Raw genomic sequence first — 23051 nt, forward strand, 5'->3', positions numbered from 1 at the left:
TGTGACGGTACATTATACAGTAGAGGAGGCTCTATATCAGTGTGATGTACATTATACAGTAGGGGGGGCTCTATATCAGTGTGACGGTACATTATACAGTAGGGGGGGCTCTATATCAGTGTGACGGTACATTATACAGTAGAGGAGGCTCTATATCAGTGTGACGGTACATTATACAGTAGGGGAGGCTCTATATCAGTGTGACGGTACATTATACAGTAGAGGGGGCTCTATATCAGTGTGACGGTACATTATACAGTAGGGGGGGGGGGCTCTATATTGCGGTATAACACACTACATTATTATATCACCACCTTTAACCCTTTCCTGTGCGTTCCTCTCAGCCAGAAATCAGAGACTCTCCAGGTGAATGGGTTTCATAGGGTGACTTTAATAAATAGTTTTGGGGTACACTGTCAGGAAGGAGGGTTCACTGCGGACGCTCTACTCTACTAGCGGACCCCCCGCCTGCGCTGTGCTCTCTGTAGTCATGTAAGACTACTACACTCATCATTCAGTAACCCCACATTGTGATGAGAAGGAGACAATCAGGACATATTGATAGCGGTTGGGAGGCGCGGGCGGCACCGTGCAGACAGGGCACCATCCCCCGCTCCTCTGCGTGACCTGCACATATAGATTATATACACAGACCCTCCTAGAGGATGAGAGCGGTAGCGCAAGGGGAGGGGCATTTGAGGGATGAGGACGTAAACTGGTTAATACGTGGGGTGTACGCCATGACGGGGCGCGGGCCTGTGACGGAAAACTCAGTAATATAGCACTTATGTTGGGGGCGGAGCTAATATAAAGTTCGGAGATGGGCAGACGGGGAGGACAGTTATATCGATCCAGCAGAACCCCGAGTACAAATGACCGCCCCTCCCCCGGTCACATGACAGCTCTCAGTAGACAGGTGGGCATGGCACATCCGAAAGGGGCATGTCCTATGGGCTGACGGATCCTCCCACTTCTACAGGTGTAGCAATCCAGACAAGGAGGCGTCCATCTTAAAGGCACGGCGTCCCAACAGGAAAGGGGGGTGTTGCTGCCCCAGATTCAGCAGACCCCCGATGGGGCTTGTCCCAGCTTTAACAAGCTACAGCAGCATCCTGATGGACTTCCACAGAACAAATCCCCTTCTTAAAGTCCCAGCGTCCCAACGGTGACAAGTGGGCGGAGCTTGCCTGGTAAGGGCCGAGGTCTTCCCACAGGGTAAGATTCACTGGGAGCAGTCAAAGGGGTTGGCGATTTCAAGGGGGGGCGCTGGATGGATTTCGTCACATCCCTGGAAGGTCCGAGCAGGCCGGAGTGGGCCGACGCTTTATACCAAGGTATATAGCTACTGCAGAGAGAGAAAAAGAGACGTGAGAAGCGAATTGGAGGACGCCTTGTCTTCCCCTCCCAAACCCATCCATGAGAGCCATCTGACCCCACTATTCCGCTCAATGGTGGAGGCTGCTGGTCTTCTCCAGACCTCACTACTCAGCTCAGTGCTGGAGGTCACTGGTCATCTTCTCACCTCACTACTCAGCTCAGTGCTGGAGGTCACTGGTCATCTTCTCACCTCACTACTCAGCTCAGTGCTGGAGGTCACTGGTCATCTCCTCAACTCACTACTTGGCTCAATGCTGGAGGTCACTGGTCATCTCCTGACCTCACTACTCAGCTCAGTGCTGGAGGTCACTGGTCATCTCCTCACCTCACTACTCAGCTCAATGCTGGAGGTCACTGGTCATCTCCTCACCTCACTACTCAGCTCAGTGCTGGAGGCCACTGGTCATCGCCTCACCTCACTACTCAGCTCAGTGCTGGAGGTCACTGGTCATCTTCTCAGCTCACTACTCAGCTCAATGCTGGAGGTCACTGGTCATCTCCTGACCTCACTACTCAGCTCAGTGCTGGAGGTCACTGGTCATCTCCTGACCTCACTACTCAGCTCAGTGCTGGAGGTCACTGGTCATCTCCTCACCTCACTACTCAGCTCAATGCTGGAGGTCACTGGTCATCTCCTCACCTCACTACTCAGCTCAGTGCTGGAGGCCACTGGTCATTGCCTCACCTCACTACTCAGCTCAGTGCTGGAGGTCACTGGTCATCTTCTCACCTCACTACTCAGCTCAATGCTGGAGGTCACTGGTCATCTTCTCACCTCAGTACTCAGCTCAGTCCTGGAGGCCACTGCTCATCTCCTCAACTCACTACTCGGCTCAATGCTGGAGGTCACTGGTCATCTCCTGACCTCACTACTCAGCTCAGTGCTGGAGGTCACTGGTCATCTCCTGACCTCACTACTCCGCTCAGTGCTGGAGGTCACTGGTCATCTCCTCAACTCACTACTTGGCTCAATGCTGGAGGTCACTGGTCATCTCCATACCTCACTACTCGGCTCAATGCTGGAGGTCACTGGTCATCTCCTGACCTCACTACTCAGCTCAGTGCTGGAGGTCACTGGTCATCTCCTCACCTCACTACTCAGCTCAACGCTGGAGGCCACTGCTCATCTTCTCAACTCACTACTCAGCTCAACGCTGGAGGCCACTGCTCATCTCCTCAACTCACTACTCAGCTCAACGCTGGAGGCCACTGCTCATCTCCTCAACTCGCTACTCGGCTCAATGCTGGAGGTCACTGGTCATCTCCTCACCTCACTACACCACTCAGTGTTGGAGGCCTTGATTTATCTCCAGACTTTACTACACAGCTCAGTGCTGGAGGCCTCAATTTATCTCCAAACTTTAGTACACCACTCAATGTTGGAGGCCTCTATTCATCTCCAGACCACACTAGAGCGCTCATTTGTAGAGCCGCTGGTTATTTCCTGACCAACTGTCGGGAGCCATCATAACAACACTCAACCCACTTGTCAGCAACAATGTGAAAGGAAGAGGAACCTAATTGACCTCCCTGAGTCTCCATAACTCCTCCTGCTACCTAATAGGGTATGAGGGATGAGATTATCACTAACTTTTGGGGTAAAGGATGATAGGAGTGATAGTGTGCGAAGGAAGGAGAGTAGAGTGTGACCTGCTATGGTAAGGGATGGCAGAATTCATACACTGGGTATGAGATTAGATGAGTATATTGCAACCTCCTGGATGATGAAGACAAGGACTGAGTATATGAGAAAGAGATACGGTAAAAAGAGAACTCCTAGAGTCAGGGATGATGGGAGTGATGCACAGCAGGACAGGAAATAATGAATGACCCAATACTGACCTTGTGATCTCAGGTCTCCGGACTCTCTCAGATTCGTCTGTGACCCTGAAAAAAATAGACAGCTGTCACCATAACGTATGAGATATCAGACTACAACTAATGCATCATGTGGAGAAGACTCCATCCTCCACCCCACCTGACCGGTCTACATACCATGATACACCACACCTAACTGGCCTACGCACCATCTTCCACCACACCTAACCGGCCTATGCACCATCCTCCACCACACCTAACCGGCCTATGCACCATCTTCCACCACACCTGACCGGTCTACACTCCATCCTCCACCACACCTAACCGGCCTACGCACCATCTTCCACCACACCTAACTGGCCTACGCACCATCCTCCACCACACCTAACTGGCCTATGCACCATCCTCCACCACACCTGACTGGTCTACGCTCCCTCCACCACCACACCTGACCGGTCTACACTCCATCCTCCACCACACCTGACCGGCCTACGCACCATCCTTCACCACACCTGACCGGTCTACTCTCTATCTTCCACTACACCTGACCGGTCTACAATCCATCTCACACCACACCTGACCAGTCTACACTCCATCCTCGACCACACCTAACCGGCCTACGCACCATTCTCCACCACACCTAACCGGCCTACGCACCATCCTCCACCACACCTGAACAGTCTACACACCATCCTCCATCACACCTGACCGGTCTACACTCAGGTTCTGCTGGAGGCATGATGGTGCGGGCGGCTGGTGGAGGTGAGATTGTACAGGGAGGTAGTGGAGGTGAGATAGTGAAGGGGGGGTGGGGGTGGGAGTGGAAGAGTTGTAATAGTGCAGAGAGGTGGTGGAGTTGTGAAGATGCGGGGAGGTGGTAGAGGTATGATGATATAGGGGGGTGGTGAAGGTATGATGGTGTAGGGGGGTGGTGAAGGTATGATGGTGTAGGGGGGTGGTGAAGGTATGATGGTGTAGGGGGTGGTGAAGGTATGATGGTGTAGGGGGTGGTGAAGGTATGATGGTGTAGGGGGGTGGTGAAGGTATGATGGTGTAGGGGGTGGTGAAGGTATGATGGTGTAGGGGGTGGTGAAGGTATGATGGTGTAGGGGGTGGTGAAGGTATGATGGTGTAGGGGGTGGTGAAGGTATGATGGTATAGGGGGTGGTGAAGGTATGATGGTGTAGGGGGTGGTGAAGGTATGATGGTGTAGGGGTAGTGAAGGTATGATGGTGTAGGGGGTGGTGAAGATATGATGGTGTAGGGGGGTGGTGAAGATATGATGGTGTAGGGGGTGGTGAAGGTATGATGGTGTAGGGGGTGTAAAGGTATGATGGTATAGGGGGGTGGTGAAGGTATGATGGTATAGGGGGTGGTGAAGGTATGATGGTGTGGGGGGTGGTGAAGGTATGATGGTGTAGGGGGGTGGTGAAGGTATGATGGTGTAGTGGGTGGTGAAGGTATGATGGTGTAGTGGGTGGTGAAGGTATGATGGTGTAGGGGGTGGTGAAGGTATGATGGTGTAGGGGGGTGGTGAAGGTATGATGGTGTAGGGGGTGGTGAAGGTATGATGGTGTAGGGGGTGGTGAAGGTATGAAGGTGTAGGGGGTGGTGAAGGTATGATGGTGTAGGGGGTGGTGAAGGTATGATGGTGTAGGGGGGTGGTGAAGGTATGATGGTGTAGGGGGTGGTGAAGGTATGATGGTGTAGGGGGGTGGTGAAGGTATGATGGTGTAGGGGGTGGTAAAGGTATGATTGTGTAGGGGGGTGGTGAAGGTATGATGGTGTAGGGGGTGGTAAAGGTATGATGGTGTAGGGGGTGGTGAAGGTATGATGGTGTAGGGGGTGGTGAAGGTATGATGGTGTAGTGGGTGGTGAAGGTATGATGGTGTAGGGGGGTGGTGAAGGTATGATGGTGTAGGGGGTGGTGAAGGTATGATGGTGTAGGGGGTGGTGAAGGTATGATGGTGTAGGGGGTGGTGAAGGTATGATGGTGTAGGGGGTGGTGAAGGTATGATGGTGTAGGGGGTGGTGAAGGTATGATGGTGTAGGGGGGTGGTGAAGGTATGATGGTATAGGGAGTTGTGACAGTATGGGGAGATGGTAAGTCGTAGGAAGGTGGAGGTGTGATGTATGAAGATTTGGCATAGGTGGAGGTGCGATGAGGAAGGGAGGTAGCCATGTATTGGTACCTGTAAGTAACAGACCACAGCAAATACAATGTAACTGACTGCAGCAGATAAAATCTGACCGCAGAGGATATAATCCAACTGAGCACAAGATCAGAAGACCATACATCACGGATACCTGTAAGTACCTGACCTGAGCACTGACCACAAGACTGTACATCACTGGTACCTGTAAGTACCTGACCTAAGCACTGACCACAAGACCATACATCGCTGATACCTATAAGTACCTGACCTGAGCACTGACCACAAGACCATACATTGCTGATACCTGTAAGTACCTGACCTGAGCACTGACCACAAGACCATACATCGCTGATACCTGTAAGTACCTGACCTAAGCACTGACCACAAGACCGTATGGTACATCGCTGATACCTATAAGTACCTGACCTAAGCACTGACCACAAGACCATACATCGCTGATACCTGTAAGTACCTGACCTGAGCACTGACCAGAAGACCATACATCGCTGATACCTGTAAGTACCTGACCTAAGGACTGACCACGAGACCATACATCGCTGATACCTATAAGTACCTGACCTGAGCACTGACCACAAGACCATACATTGCTGATACCTATAAGTACCTGACCTGAGCACTGACCACAAGACCATACATCGCTGATACCTATAAGTACCTGACCTGAGCACTGACCACAAGACCATACATTGCTGATACCTGTAAGTACCTGACCTGAGCACTGACCAGAAGACCATACATCGCTGATACCTGTAAGTACCTGACCTAAGGACTGACCACGAGACCATACATCGCTGATACCTATAAGTACCTGACCTGAGCACTGACCACAAGACCATACATTGCTGATACCTATAAGTACCTGACCTGAGCACTGACCACAAGACCATACATTGCTGATACCTATAAGTACCTGACCTGAGCACTGACCACAAGACCATACATTGCTGATACCTGTAAGTACCTGACCTAAGCACTGACCACAAGACCGTATGGTACATCGCTGATACCTATAAGTACCTGACCTAAGCACTGACCACAAGACCATACATCGCTGATACCTGTAAGTACCTGACCTGAGCACTGACCACAAGACCATACATCGCTGATACCTGTAAGTACCTGACCTGAGCACTGACCACAAGACCATACATTGCTGATACCTATAAGTACCTGACCTGAGCACTGACCACAAGACCATACATTGCTGATACCTGTAAGTACCTGACCTAAGCACTGACCACAAGACCGTATGGTACATCGCTGATACCTATAAGTACCTGACCTAAGCACTGACCACAAGACCATACATCGCTGATACCTGTAAGTACCTGACCTGAGCACTGACCAGAAGACCATACATCGCTGATACCTGTAAGTACCTGACCTAAGGACTGACCACGAGACCATACATCGCTGATACCTATAAGTACCTGACCCAAGCACTGACCACAAGACCATACATCGCTGATACCTGTAAGTACCTGACCTGAGCACTGACCAGAAGACCATACATCGCTGATACCTGTAAGTACCTGACCTAAGGACTGACCACGAGACCATACATCACTGGTACCTTTAAGTACCTGACCCAAGCACTGACCATGAGACTCTACATTGCTGATACCTATAAGTACCTGACCTGAGCACTGACCACAAGACTGTACATCGCTGATACCTGTAAGTACCTGACCTAAGCACTGACCACAAGACCGTATGGTACATCGCTGATACCTATAAGTACCTGACCTAAGCACTGACCACAAGACCATACATCGCTGATACCTGTAAGTACCTGACCTGAGCACTGACCAGAAGACCATACATCGCTGATACCTGTAAGTACCTGACCTAAGGACTGACCACGAGACCATACATCGCTGATACCTATAAGTACCTGACCTGAGCACTGACCACAAGACCATACATTGCTGATACCTATAAGTACCTGACCTGAGCACTGACCACAAGACCATACATTGCTGATACCTATAAGTACCTGACCTGAGCACTGACCACAAGACCATACATTGCTGATACCTGTAAGTACCTGACCTGAGCACTGACCAGAAGACCATACATCGCTGATACCTGTAAGTACCTGACCTAAGGACTGACCACGAGACCATACATCGCTGATACCTATAAGTACCTGACCTGAGCACTGACCACAAGACCATACATTGCTGATACCTATAAGTACCTGACCTGAGCACTGACCACAAGACCATACATTGCTGATACCTATAAGTACCTGACCTGAGCACTGACCACAAGACCATACATTGCTGATACCTGTAAGTACCTGACCTAAGCACTGACCACAAGACCGTATGGTACATCGCTGATACCTATAAGTACCTGACCTAAGCACTGACCACAAGACCATACATCGCTGATACCTGTAAGTACCTGACCTGAGCACTGACCACAAGACCATACATCGCTGATACCTGTAAGTACCTGACCTAAGGACTGACCACGAGACCATACATCGCTGATACCTATAAGTACCTGACCCAAGCACTGACCACAAGACCATACATCGCTGATACCTGTAAGTACCTGACCTGAGCACTGACCAGAAGACCATACATCGCTGATACCTGTAAGTACCTGACCTAAGGACTGACCACGAGACCATACATCACTGGTACCTTTAAGTACCTGACCCAAGCACTGACCATGAGACTCTACATTGCTGATACCTATAAGTACCTGACCTGAGCACTGACCACAAGACTGTACATCGCTGATACCTGTAAGTACCTGATAAGTATCTGATCATCTATCATCCCTTTCCACTCTCAGAAGAAGGCTCTGTTCTCCACCTGCTACAGAGATTGGCGGGGTGATGCCCTTGCAGAGTAACACTGCCTCTCTTTGAATACCAGACATACAGCATCCACTCCCCATCACCCAGGTACGCTAAAAGATCACTACCACCCTCCGCAATCTGCACTTCATACAGTTCATGCAAGACAAGGACACCCACCATACAGAAGACTCCATCAGTAATGGTGGTTAGAAGGACAGGGAAAGACTTACTGATCTTGCTGTCCTGAGGGAGAGAGACTCCAGACACACAGCGGTGAGACGCCTGTCTCTTAGAGGGGTCAAGAGCGACCCTGGAGAGGAAGCCAGAAAGAGAAAGGGGAGAAAGACAGAAGGGGAAAAAACATCAGAAGACGGGTGAAAGGAAAGGAGGAAGGTGGAAAAGGAGGAAATGACCACTACAGTCCACTAACGTCCCCTTGTCACCTAACCATTGTTGCAGAGTATACAAAGAAACTGACCGCAGTATACATATAGAATGTAACGGACCACGACGGACACAATCTATCTGACCGCAACAGTCACAATATACCAGACCGCAACAGTCACAATATACCAGACCGCAACAGTCACAATATACCTGACCATGACGGACACAATCTACCTGACCATGACGGACACAATCTACCTGACCACAACAGTCACAATATACCTGACCATGACGGACACAATCTACCTGACCATGACGGACACAATCTATCTGACCATGACGGACACAATCTACCAGACCGCAACAGTCACAATATACCTGACCATGACGGACACAATCTACCAGACCATGACGGACACAATCTACCTGACCATGACGGACACAATCTACCTGACCATGACGGACACAATCTATCTGACCATGACGGACACAATCTACCTGACCATGACGGACACAATCTATCTGACCATGACGGACACAATCTACCAGACCGCAACAGTCACAATATACCAGACCATGACTGACACAATATACCAGACCATGACGGACACAATCTACCAGACCATGACGGACACAATCTACCAGACCGCAACAGTCACAATATACCTGACCATGACGGACACAATCTACCAGACCATGACGGACACAATCTACCAGACCATGACTGACACAATCTACCAGACCATGACGGACACAATCTACCAGACCATGACGGACACAATCTACCAGACCGCAACAGTCACAATCTACCAGACCGCAACAGTCACAATCTACCAGACCGCAACAGTCACAATATACCTGACCATGACTGACACAATATACCAGACCATGACGGACACAATCTACCTGACCATGACGGACACAATCTATCTGACCATGACGGACACAATCTACCAGACCATGACGGACACAATCTTCCAGACCATGACGGACACAATCTACCAGACCGCAACAGTCACAATATACCAGACCATGACGGACACAATCTACCAGACCGCAACAGTCACAATATACCAGACCATGACGGACACAATCTACCAGACCGCAACAGTCACAATATACCTGACCACGACGGACACAATCTACCTGACTGCAGCAGACAGAATATACCTGACCACGACGGACACAATATACCTGACCACGACGGACACAATCTACCAGACCATGACGGACACAATATACCTGACCATGACGGACACAATCTACCAGACCATGACGGACACAATCTACCAGACCGCAACAGTCACAATCTACCAGACCGCAACAGTCACAATCTACCAGACCGCAACAGTCACAATATACCTGACCATGACTGACACAATATACCAGACCATGACGGACACAATCTACCTGACCATGACGGACACAATCTATCTGACCATGACGGACACAATCTACCAGACCGCAACAGTCACAATATACCTGACCATGACGGACACAATCTACCAGACCATGACGGACACAATCTACCTGACCATGACGGACACAATCTACCTGACCATGACGGACACAATCTACCTGACCATGACGGACACAATCTACCTGACCATGACGGACACAATCTATCTGACCATGACGGACACAATCTACCAGACCGCAACAGTCACAATATACCAGACCATGACTGACACAATATACCAGACCATGACGGACACAATCTACCAGACCATGACGGACACAATCTACCAGACCGCAACAGTCACAATATACCTGACCATGACGGACACAATCTACCAGACCATGACGGACACAATCTACCAGACCATGACTGACACAATCTACCAGACCATGACGGACACAATCTACCAGACCATGACGGACACAATCTACCAGACCATGACGGACACAATCTACCAGACCATGACGGACACAATCTACCAGACCATGACGGACACAATCTACCAGACCATGACGGACACAATCTACCAGACCATGACGGACACAATCTTCCAGACCATGACGGACACAATCTACCAGACCGCAACAGTCACAATATACCAGACCATGACGGACACAATCTACCAGACCGCAACAGTCACAATATACCAGACCACGACGGACACAATCTACCTGACTGCAGCAGACAGAATATACCTGACCACGACAGACACAATATACCTGACCACGACGGACACAATCTACCAGACCATGACGGACACAATATACCAGACCATGACGGACACAATCTACCAGACCGCAACAGTCACAATATACCTGACCACGACGGACACAATCTACCTGACCGCAACAGTCACAATATACCTGACCACGACGGACACAATCTACCAGACCGCAACAGTCACAATATACCAGACCATGACGGACACAATCTACCTGACTGCAGCAGACAGAATATACCTGACCACGACGGACACAATCTACCAGACCGCAACAGTCACAATATACCTGACCACGATGGACACAATATACCTGACCACGACGGACACAATCTACCAGACCGCAACAGTCACAATATACCTGACCACGACGGACACAATCTACCTGACTGCAGCAGACAGAATATACCTGACCACGACGGACACAATATACCTGACCACGACGGACACAATCTACCAGACCATGACGGACACAATATACCTGACCATGACGGACACAATCTACCAGACCATGACGGACACAATCTACCAGACCGCAACAGTCACAATATACCTGACCACGACGGACACAATCTACCTGACCGCAACAGTCACAATATACCAGACCATGACTGACACAATATACCTGACCATGACGGACACAATCTACCAGACCATGACGGACACAATCTACCAGACCGCAACAGTCACAATCTACCAGACCGCAACAGTCACAATCTACCAGACCGCAACAGTCACAATATACCTGACCATGACTGACACAATATACCAGACCATGACGGACACAATATACCAGACCATGACGGACACAATCTACCAGACCGCAACAGTCACAATATACCTGACCACGACGGACACAATCTACCTGACTGCAGCAGACAGAATATACCAGACCACGACGGACACAATATACCTGACCATGACGGACACAATCTACCTGACTGCAGCAGACAGAATATACCTGACCACGATGGACACAATATACCTGACCACGACGGACACAATATACCTGACCATGACGGACACAATCTACCTGACCATGACGGACACAATCTACCAGACCATGACGGACACAATATACCTGACCATGACGGACACAATATACCTGACCATGACGGACACAATATACCTGACCATGACGGACACAATATACCTGACCATGACGGACACAATCTACCTGACCATGACGGACACAATCTACCTGACCATGACGGACACAATCTACCAGACCATGACGGACACAATATACCTGACCATGACGGACACAATCTACCTGACCATGACGGACACAATCTACCTGACCATGACGGACACAATCTACCTAACCATGACGGACACAATATACCAGACCATGACGGACACAATATACCTGACCATGACGGACACAATATACCTGACCATGACGGACACAATATACCTGACCATGACGGACACAATATACCTGACCATGACGGACACAATATACCAGACCGCAACAGTCACAATATACCAGACCATGACGGACACAATATACCTGACCACGACGGACACAATATACCTGACCACGACGGACACAATCTATCTGACCGCAACAGTCACAATATACCTGACCACGACGGACACAATCTACCTGACTGCAGCAGACACAATATACCTGACCACGACGGACACAATATACCTGACCACGACGGACACAATCTACCAGACCATGACGGACACAATCTACCAGACCATGACGGACACAATCTACCAGACCGCAACAGTCACAATATACCTGACCATGACGGACACAATCTACCAGACCATGACGGACACAATCTACCAGACCATGACTGACACAATCTACCAGACCATGACGGACACAATCTACCAGACCATGACGGACACAATCTACCAGACCGCAACAGTCACAATCTACCAGACCGCAACAGTCACAATCTACCAGACCGCAACAGTCACAATCTACCAGACCGCAACAGTCACAATATACCTGACCATGACTGACACAATATACCAGACCATGACGGACACAATCTACCTGACCATGACGGACACAATCTATCTGACCATGACGGACACAATCTACCAGACCATGACGGACACAATCTTCCAGACCATGACGGACACAATCTACCAGACCGCAACAGTCACAATATACCAGACCATGACGGACACAATCTACCAGACCGCAACAGTCACAATATACCAGACCATGACGGACACAATATACCAGACCGCAACAGTCACAATATACCAGACCATGACGGACACAATCTACCAGACCGCAACAGTCACAATATACCTGACCACGACGGACACAATCTACCTGACTGCAGCAGACAGAATATACCTGACCACGACGGACACAATATACCTGACCACGACGGACACAATCTACCAGACCATGACGGACACAATATACCTGACCATGACGGACACAATCTACCAGACCATGACGGACACAATCTACCAGACCGCAACAGTCACAATCTACCAGACCGCAACAGTCACAATCTACCAGACCGCAACAGTCACAATCTACCAGACCGCAACAGTCACAATATACCTGACCATGACTGACACAATATACCAGACCATGACGGACACAATCTACCTGACCATGACGGACACAATCTATCTGACCATGACGGACACAATCTACCAGACCGCAACAGTCACAATATACCTGACCATGACGGACACAATCTACCAGACCATGACGGACACAATCTACCTGACCATGACGGACACAATCTACCTGACCATGACGGACACAATCTATCTGACCATGACGGACACAATCTATCTGACCATGACGGACACAATCTACCAGACCGCAACAGTCACAATATACCAGACCATGACTGACACAATATACCAGACCATGACGGACACAATCTACCAGACCATGACGGACACAATCTACCAGACCGCAACAGTCACAATATACCTGACCACGACGGACACAATCTATCTGACTGCAGTCGATACAATTTGAGATGAGCGAATCAAATCCCACGAAGTGGAATTCGATCCGAATTTCAGGATAAATTAAATTTGCCTAAAAGACAAATTTCCTCATGCTTCGTGTCAGTGAATCAATTTAACCTGAAATCGTATAAAAAAAAATAATAATTTAACTTACCTCCTCCATTTGCTTGCGACGGGCTGCCAGCCTCCATCTTGCTTGAAGATCTCGGCCAAAATCCCGTGCGGAGCGAAATTACATCATCACCGGGCCGGCGTGATGACGTCATATGTTACTACGCCAGCCGGCATAATGATGTAATTTCGCGCCGCACAGGATTTCGGCCGAGATCTTCAAGCAAGATGGTGGCGGCCAGCCCGTCGTGAGCAAATGGAGGCTGTATGTTTGATAAAAAAAAAAAAAAATTATTGTTCATTTTACACTTAGATGCCGCGATCATGTATGAGCGCAGCATCTGAGGGGTACAATTACGAGGGTGGCGCTACCGCAGCTCCCTGTTATTGCACCCGCTACTTACAAAAAAAATGCTGAATGCTGATGAAGTAATTCGTCACAAAGCAAATTTTTTGGGGAAATTCGGCAAATCAGCCGAATCGAACTTTCAAGAAATTCGCTCATCTCTAGAAACAATCTACCTGACCATGCCGTGGATACAATCGACCCGACTGCAGCAGATACAATCGACCCGACTGCAGCAGATACAATCGACCCGACTGCAGCAGATACAATCGACCCGACTGCAGCAGATACAATCGACCCGACTGCAGCAGATACAATCGACCCGACTGCAGCAGATACAATCGACCCGACTGCAGCAGATACAATCGACCCGACTGCAGCAGATACAATCGACCCGACTGCAGCAGATACAATCGACCCGACTGCAGCAGATACAATCGACCCGACTGCAGCAGATACAATCGACCCGACTGCAGCAGATACAATCGACCCGACTGCAGCAGATACAATCGACCCGACTGCAGCAGATACAATCGACCCGACTGCAGCAGATACAATCGACCCGACTGCAGCAGATACAATCGACCCGACTGCAGCAGATACAATCGACCCGACTGCAGCAGATACAATCGACCCGACTGCAGCAGATACAATCGACCCGACTGCAGCAGATACAACCGACCCGACTGCAGCAGATACAATCGACCCGACTGCAGCAGATACAAATCGACCCGACTGCAGCAGATACAATCGACCCGACTGCAGCAGATACAATCTACATGACCGAGACGGACACAATCTACTTGACCACAACAAACACAATATACCTGACCTTAGCTGACAGAATCTACCTGAGTGCAACGGACAAAATCTACCTGACTGCAGCAGATATAATTTACTTGACTCCAGTCGACCCAATCTACCTGACCTCGGCTGACACAATCTACCTACAGATATAGCATTTCTAGCGCTCCCTTCAGAATCGTGGCAGCGCAAAGCGATTTCCAATTCAATTAGCAAACCCGAATCGCGTAAATAGCCATTGAGAAAATTCAGGGTGCACTGTTGGTTTGTGAACACCAGATGGCGCATGGAACTACCGTCAGTAGTGCAGGTAAAGTGCAGGTTATTTTCCTGCTGGAGACCCTTTCACTGCTGGTGCCTTTCACTGCGCTTCTGGTGGAGTACGTGTTTATTAACTAAAATCAGGACAATAGCTATCTTATGTAATCTGTTTTGTCCATAGTGATAAGTGCCAACATTAGAATAAAAGATGGACACTTTACTTTCAGTGAGTCCGCGATCCCGAGATAACACCTGGTGTTATCAAAATCCAATCCACTTGTGCAGTGACAGATCTAAAGACATACTGTACATACTGTACATACGCACAGCCGTTTGTCATTTAGGTCTTCTTTTTAATTTATGGATTGTCCTTGTGCACGTTTTCTATTCCCCTAACAGTGATTTGTTAATAACAGGGTAGGCCGAGACGCCCTATAAATAAATACCATAGACTACTGACCCCATATGGAACACTAGATATATACAGTATAGAGCTATATACCTGATATCTAAATTTTATCATCCCCAGTAGTAGGGATCGACCAATTATTGGTTTTACCGATATTATCGGCCGATATTCAGGATTTTGAACGTTATCGGCATCTATTTTGCCGATATACCGATACCGTATTGGAACACAGAACGCGCTGCTCTCAGCGCTCTCCGCGTTCCCTCAGCAGCACAGGGGAGAAGGAAGCAGCGTCTCCTCCCCCTGTGATGCCGCTGCCGCCAATGAGAGGAGAGAAGACAAGAGGAGGGGAGGGGCTGTGGCCGCTGCGCCACCAATGAGAGGAGAGAAGACAAGAGAAGGGGCGGGGCTGTGGCCGCTGCGCCACCAATGAAGATACCTCTCTCATTCATTCCTATACAGGAGGCGGGAGCTGGCTGCAGAATCACATAGCCGGCTCCCGACCGCTATGAGCTGTAGCTGCGATCTGCGGTAGTTAACCCCTCAGGTGCCGCGGATCGCAGCTACCGCTCATAGAGGTCGGAAGTCGGCTATGTGATTCTGCAGCCAGCTCCCGCCTCCTGTATATGAATAAATGAGAGATTTATGTTCATTGGTGGCGTAGTGCGCCCCCCCAAGCCTCCCAGTAGTAATCATTGGTGGCGCAGTGCAGCCCCCCAGTATTAATCATTGGTGGCGCAGTGCGCCCCCCACCCCCATCCCAGTATTAAAAATATTGGTGGCTCAGTGCGCCCCCCCTTCCAGTATTAATCATTGGTGGCATGGCCACAGGATCCCCTCTCCCCTGCTCCTCCGATCAGAGCCCCAGCAGTGTAATCCTGGGGCTCCGATCGGTTACCATGGCAGCCAGAACGCTACTGAAGCCCTGGCTGCCATGGTAACATCCCTGCTGCTGTGTGCACATAGCACAGGACAGCAGGGAGAGTGTAAAGTCCTATTCACCCTGGTGGAGCTCTATCAGACTCTACTGAAGCCCTGGCTGCCATGGTAACCTCCCTGCTGCTGTGTGCACTATGCACAGGACAGTAGGGAGAGTGTGAGGTCCTATTCACCCTAATAGATCTCTATCAGACACTACTGAAGCCCTGGCTGCCATGGTAACCTCCCTGCTGCTGTGTGCGCTATGCACAGGACAGCAGGAAGAGTTTAAAGTCCTATTCACCCTAATAGAGCTCTATCAGACTCTACTGAAGCCCTGGCTGCCATGGTAACCTCCCTGCTGCTGTGTGCACTATGCACAGGACAGCAGTGAGAGTGTGAGGTCCTATTCACCCTAACAGAGCTCTATCAGACTCTACTGAAGCCCTGGCTGCCATGGTAACCTCCCTGCTGCTGTGTGTACTATGCACAGGACAGCAGAGAGAGTGTGAAGTCCTATTCACCCTGATAGAGATCTATCAGACACTACTGAAGCCCTGGCTGCCATGGTCAGCTCCCTGCTGCTGTGTGTACTATGCCCAGGGCAGTAGGGAGAGTGTGAGGTCCTATTCACCCTGATAGAGCTCTATCAGATGCTACTGAAACCCTGGCTGCCATGGTAACATCCCTGCTGCTGTGTGTACTATGCACAGGACAGCAGGGAGAGTGTGAGGTCCTATTCACCCTGATAGAGCTCTATCAGACACTACTGAAGCCCTGGCTGCCATGGTAACATCCCTGCTGCTGTGTGTACTATGCACAGGGCAGCAGGGAGAGTGTGAGGTCCTATTCACCCTGATAGAGATCCAACAGACTCTACTGAAGCCCTGGCTGCCATGGTAACCTCCCTGCTGCTGTGTGCACTATGCACAGGGCAGTAGGGAGAGTGTGAGGTCCTATTCACCCTGATAGAGCTCTATCAGACACTACTGAAGCCCTGGCTGCCATGGTAACATCCCTGTTGCTTTGTGTACTATGCACAGGACAGCAGGGAGAGTGTGAGGTCCTATTCACCCTGATAGAGCTCTGTCAGACTCTACTGAAGCCCTGGCTGCCATGGTAACCTCCCTGCTGCTGTGTGCACTATGCACAGGACAGCAGGAAGAGTGTGAGGTCCTATTCACCCTGATAGATCTCTATCAGACTCTACTGAAGCCCTGGCTGCCATGGTAACCTCCCTGCTGCTATGTGTACTATGCACAGGACAGCAGGGAGAGTGTGAGGTCCTATTCACCCTGATAGATCTCTATCAGACTCTACTGAAGCCCTGGCTGCCATGGTAACCTCCCTGCTGCTGTGTGCACTATGCACAGGGCAGTAGGGAGAGTGTGAGGTCCTATTCACCCTGATAGAGCTCTATCAGACACTACTGAAGCCCTGGCTGCCATGGTAACATCCCTGTTGCTTTGTGTACTATGCACAGGACAGCAGGGAGAGTGTGAGGTCCTATTCACCCTGATAGAGCTCTGTCAGACTCTACTGAAGCCCTGGCTGCCATGGTAACCTCCCTGCTGCTGTGTGCACTATGCACAGGACAGCAGGAAGAGTGTGAGGTCCTATTCACCCTGATAGATCTCTATCAGACTCTACTGAAGCCCTGGCTGCCATGGTAACCTCCCTGCTGCTATGTGTACTATGCACAGGACAGCAGGGAGAGTGTGAGGTCCTATTCACCCTGATAGATCTCTATCAGACTCTACTGAAGCCCTGGCTGCCATGGTAACCTCCCTGCTGCTGTGTGTACTATGCACAGGACAACTGGGAGAGTGTGAGGTCCTAGTCACCCTGATAGAGCTCTATCAGACTCTACTGAAGCCCTGGCTGCCATGGTAACCTCCCTGCTGCTGTGTACACTATGTCCAGGGCAGCAGGGAGAGTGTGAGGTCCTATTCACCCTGATAGAGATCTATCAGACTCTACTGAAGCCCTGGCTGCCATGGTAACCTCCCTGCTGCTGTGTGCACTATGCACGGGACAGCAGGGAGAGTGTGAGGTCCTATTTACCCTGATAGAGCTCTGTCAGACACTACTGAAGCCCTGGCTGCCATGGTAACCTCCCTGCTGCTGTGTGTACTATGCACAGGACAGCAGGGAGAGTGTGAGGTCCTATTCACCCTGATAGAGCTCTATCAGACTCTACTGAAGCCCTGGCTGCCATGGTAACCTCCCTGCTGCTGTGTGCACTATGCACAGGACAGCAGGGAGAGTGTGAAGTCCTATTCACAATGATAGAGATCTATCAGGGTGAATAGGACAAGGGTTCTAGTCCCTAAAGGGGGCTAAAAATTAGTAAAAATAAAACACCAAAATATTAAGTATAAATGAAAAAGAAAGATTTGCAAAAAAAAAAAATACACGTTAACAATAAACATTAATTTTCAGCAGATTTGTGTAGGAATTATTTTTTTTTCAAAGATGAAAATTCCCAGAATATCAGTATAAATTATCGGCTATCGGCCTGAAAGTTCACAAATTATCGGTATCGGCCCTAAAAAATCAAAATCGGTCGATCCCTACCCAGTAGTGATATTTCTATCTATGCCCCTTTTGCCTAAATGCCAGTGTCGCTACATCTCCTGCAGCCTGGTCCTTATAAATAAGCCGAACACATGGCAAGGCACACCCTACAGATCCTCCAGTAACGGTAGGCACAGTCCTTTCTTATTTAATGTGCTTTGTCCATAGCGATAGAGCCAACATTAGAATAACATAATAGACCCTTTACTTTCAGTGAGTCTTCGATCCCAAGATATGTGTGGGGTTGTATAGGGTTTTTCTGTGTTGGCCCCACTGCTTGTCTGTATTAGATCCTATTGTAGCCATACTAAGGGCGTAAAGTAACACCATATAGTGTTAAACGGACTCCCTCAATTGTTCACAAATAGCCAAACATGTGATAATGAAGGATTCAAAACAAGGTAAAAGTGTGGGAAATAGCTCAGCCTCTCACAGCCACAGAGAGGCGCTCTAGTCTAAAATGATTCGCCCTTCACAAATGCAAGAAAAATCTATATAACTGGAAGACTGGCACCTCAACGGTCTATGGTGTTAAGCCCTTCATTATCACATGTATATAACTGGAAGACTGGCACCTCAACAATCTATGGTGTTAAGCCCTTCATTATCACATGTATATAACTGGAAGACTGGCACCTCAACGGTCTATGGTGTTAAGCCCTTCATTATCACATGTATATAACTGGAAGACTGGCACCTCAACGGTCTATGGTGTTAAGCCCTTCATTATCACATGTATATAACTGGGAGACTGGCACCTCAACGGTCTATGGGGTTAAGCCCTTCATTATCACATGTATATAACTGGGAGACTGGCACCTCAACGGTCTATAGTGTTAAGCCCTTCATTATCACATGTATATAACTGGAAGACTGGCACCTCAACGGTCTATGGTGTTAAGCCCTTCATTATCACATGTATATAACTGGAAGACTGGCACCTCAACGGTCTATGGTGTTAAGCCCTTCATTATCACATGTATATTACTGGAAGACTGGCACCTCAACGGTCTATGGTGTTAAGCCCTTCATTATCACATGTATATAACTGGAAGACTGGCACTCTCAACGGTCTATGGTGTTAAGCCCTTCATTATCACATGTATATATAACTGGAAGACTGGCACCTCAACGGTCTATAGTGTTAAGCCCTTCATTATCACATGTATATAACTGGAAGACTGGCACCTCAACGGTCTATGGTGTTAAGCCCTTCATTATCACACATATATAACTGGAAGACTGGCACCTCAACGGTCTATGGTGTTAAGCCCTTCATTATCGCACGTATATAACTGGAAGACTGGCACCTCAACGGTCTATGGTGTTAAGCCCTTCATTATCACATGTATATAACTGGAAGACTGGCACCTCAACGGTCTATGGTGTTAAGCCCTTCATTATCACATGTATATAACTGGAAGACTGGCACCTCAACGGTCTATGGTGTTAAGCCCTTCATTATCACACATATATAACTGGAAGACTGGCACCTCAACGGTCTATGGTGTTAAGCCCTTCATTATCACACGTATATAACTGGAAGACTGGCACCTCAACAATCTATGGTGTTAAGCCCTTCATTATCACATGTATATAACTGGAAGACTGGCACCTCAACGGTCTATGGTGTTAAGCCCTTCATTATCACACGTATATAACTGGAAGACTGGCACCTCAACGGTCTATAGTGTTAAGCCCTTCATTATCACATGTATATAACTGGGAGACTGGCACCTCAACGGTCTATGGTGTTAAGCCCTTCATTATCACATGTATATATAACTGGAAGACTGGCACCTCAACGGTCTATAGTGTTAAGCCCTTCATTATCACATGTATATAACTGGAAGACTGGCACCTCAACGGTCTATGGTGTTAAGCCCTTCATTATCACATGTATATTACTGGAAGACTGGCACCTCAACGGTCTATGGTGTTAAGCCCTTCATTATCACATGTATATAACTGGAAGACTGGCACTCTCAACGGTCTATGGTGTTAAGCCCTTCATTATCACATGTATATAACTGGAAGACTGGCACCTCAACGGTCTATGGTGTTAAGCCCTTCATTATCGCATGTATATAACTGGAAGACTGGCACCTCAACGGTCTATGGTGTTAAGCCCTTCATTATCGCACGTATATAACTGGAAGACTGGCACCTCAACGGTCTATGGTGTTAAGCCCTTCATTATCGCACGTATATAACTGGAAGACTGGCACTCTCAACGGTCTATGGTGTTAAGCCCTTCATTATCACATGTATATAACTGGAAGACTGGCACCTCAACGGTCTATGGTGTTAAGCCCTTCATTATCACATGTATATAACTGGAAGACTGGCACCTCAACGGTCTATGGTGTTAAGCCCTTCATTATCGCACGTATATAACTGGAAGACTGGCACCTCAACGGTCTATGGTGTTAAGCCCTTCATTATCACATGTATATAACTGGAAGACTGGCACCTCAACGGTCTATGGTGTTAAGCCCTTCATTATCACATGTATATAACTGGAAGACTGGCACCTCAACGGTCTATGGTGTTAAGCCCTTCATTATCACATGTATATAACTGGAAGACTGGCACCTCAACGGTCTATGGTGTTAAGCCCTTCATTATCACACGTATATAACTGGAAGACTGGCACCTCAACGGTCTATGGTGTTAAGCCCTTCATTATCACATGTATATAACTGGAAGACTGGCACCTCAACGGTCTATGGTGTTAAGCCCTTCATTATCACATGTATATAACTAGAAGACTGGCACCTCAACTGTCTATGGTGTTAAGCCCTTCATTATCACATGTATATAACTGGAAGACTGGCACCTCAACTGTCTATGGTGTTAAGCCCTTCATTATCACATGTATATAACTGGAAGACTGGCACCTCAACGGTCTATGGTGTTAAGCCCTTCATTATCACATGTATATAACTGGAAGACTGGCACCTCAACGGTCTATGGTGTTAAGCCCTTCATTATCACACGTATATAACTGGAAGACTGGCACCTCAACGGTCTATGGTGTTAAGCCCTTCATTATCGCATGTATATAACTGGAAGACTGGCACCTCAACGGTCTATGGTGTTAAGCCCTTCATTATCACATGTATATAACTGGAAGACTGGCACCTCAACTGTCTATGGTGTTAAGCCCTTCATTATCACATGTATATAACTGGAAGACTGGCACCTCAACGGTCTATGGTGTTAAGCCCTTCATTATCACATGTATATAACTGGAAGACTGGCACCTCAACGGTCTATGGTGTTAAGCCCTTCATTATCACATGTATATAACTGGAAGACTGGCACCTCAACGGTCTATGGTGTTAAGCCCTTCATTATCGCATGTATATAACTGGAAGACTGGCACTCTCAACGGTCTATGGTGTTAAGCCCTTCATTATCGCATGTATATAACTGGAAGACTGGCACCTCAACGGTCTATGGTGTTAAGCCCTTCATTATCACATGTATATAACTGGAAGACTGGCACCTCAACTGTCTATGGTGTTAAGCCCTTCATTATCACATGTATATAACTGGAAGACTGGCACCTCAACTGTCTATGGTGTTAAGCCCTTCATTATCACATGTATATAACTGGAAGACTGGCACTCTCAACGGTCTATGGTGTTAAGCCCTTCATTATCACATGTATATAACTGGAAGACTGGCACCTCAACGGTCTATGGTGTTAAGCCCTTCATTATCACATGTATATAACTGGAAGACTGGCACCTCAACTGTCTATGGTGTTAAGCCCTTCATTATCACATGTATATAACTGGAAGACTGGCACCTCAACGGTCTATGGTGTTAAGCCCTTCATTATCACATGTATATATAACTGGAAGACTGGCACCTCAACGGTCTATGGTGTTAAGCC

General features: G+C 48.5%; 2 protein-coding genes across 10 annotated transcripts in view; both read right to left on the minus strand.

Moving 5' to 3' along the window:
• Positions 1–353: 353 nt before the first annotated feature.
• The window catches only part of LOC120984653 (MAP/microtubule affinity-regulating kinase 4-like), a 55372-nt gene continuing 32674 nt past the window's right edge, over positions 354–23051 (minus strand). The window contains exons 4-6 of the mRNA XM_040413408.1: positions 8418–8497; positions 3220–3264; positions 354–1345 (exon numbers count right to left, since the gene is read on the minus strand). Of these exons, the coding sequence (XP_040269342.1) occupies positions 1281–1345; positions 3220–3264; positions 8418–8497 (190 nt within the window). The 3' untranslated portion in view covers positions 354–1280. The remainder of the gene's footprint in view (positions 1346–3219; positions 3265–8417; positions 8498–23051) is intronic.
• Positions 4802–8091, minus strand: LOC120984652. 9 transcript variants are annotated; one of them, XR_005775279.1, is made up of 8 exons: positions 8067–8084; positions 7680–8026; positions 7104–7577; positions 6793–6894; positions 6640–6690; positions 6339–6481; positions 5518–6185; positions 4802–5465 (listed from the first exon to the last, which is right to left on the minus strand). XR_005775279.1 is itself a non-coding variant. In XM_040413404.1 (7 exons), exons 2-6 carry the CDS (start codon positions 8011–8013, stop codon positions 5544–5546), a joined length of 1527 nt encoding a protein of 508 aa, XP_040269338.1. In that variant the 5' UTR covers positions 8014–8026; positions 8067–8091; the 3' UTR covers positions 4802–5465; positions 5518–5543. The 9 variants fall into 9 exon arrangements, 3 of the variants coding, with proteins under 3 accessions (XP_040269338.1, XP_040269340.1, XP_040269341.1); XR_005775278.1 differs by having other exon boundaries at positions 5518–6236; XR_005775277.1 differs by having other exon boundaries at positions 4802–5619; positions 5671–6481; positions 7104–7526; positions 7736–8026; positions 8067–8091.

The sequence above is a fragment of the Bufo bufo genome, unplaced genomic scaffold (genome assembly GCF_905171765.1).
Source record: "Bufo bufo unplaced genomic scaffold, aBufBuf1.1, whole genome shotgun sequence".
In the NCBI taxonomy this organism is placed as follows: domain Eukaryota; kingdom Metazoa; phylum Chordata; class Amphibia; order Anura; family Bufonidae; genus Bufo; species Bufo bufo.

Coding starts and splice junctions, on each gene's coding strand:
- LOC120984652 (XM_040413404.1), bottom strand. CDS start 8,013: ATGGTCTCGTGGTCAGTCCTTAGGTCAGGTACTTACAGGTATCAGCGA. Junction 7,527..7,735: donor GTCTTGTGGTCAGTGCTTAG/GTCAGGTACTTA, acceptor GTCAGTGCTCAG/GTCAGGTACTTATAGGTATC. Junction 5,707..5,762: donor CTTAGGTCAGGTACTTATAG/GTATCAGCGATG, acceptor AGGTACTTACAG/GTATCAGCGATGTATGGTCT.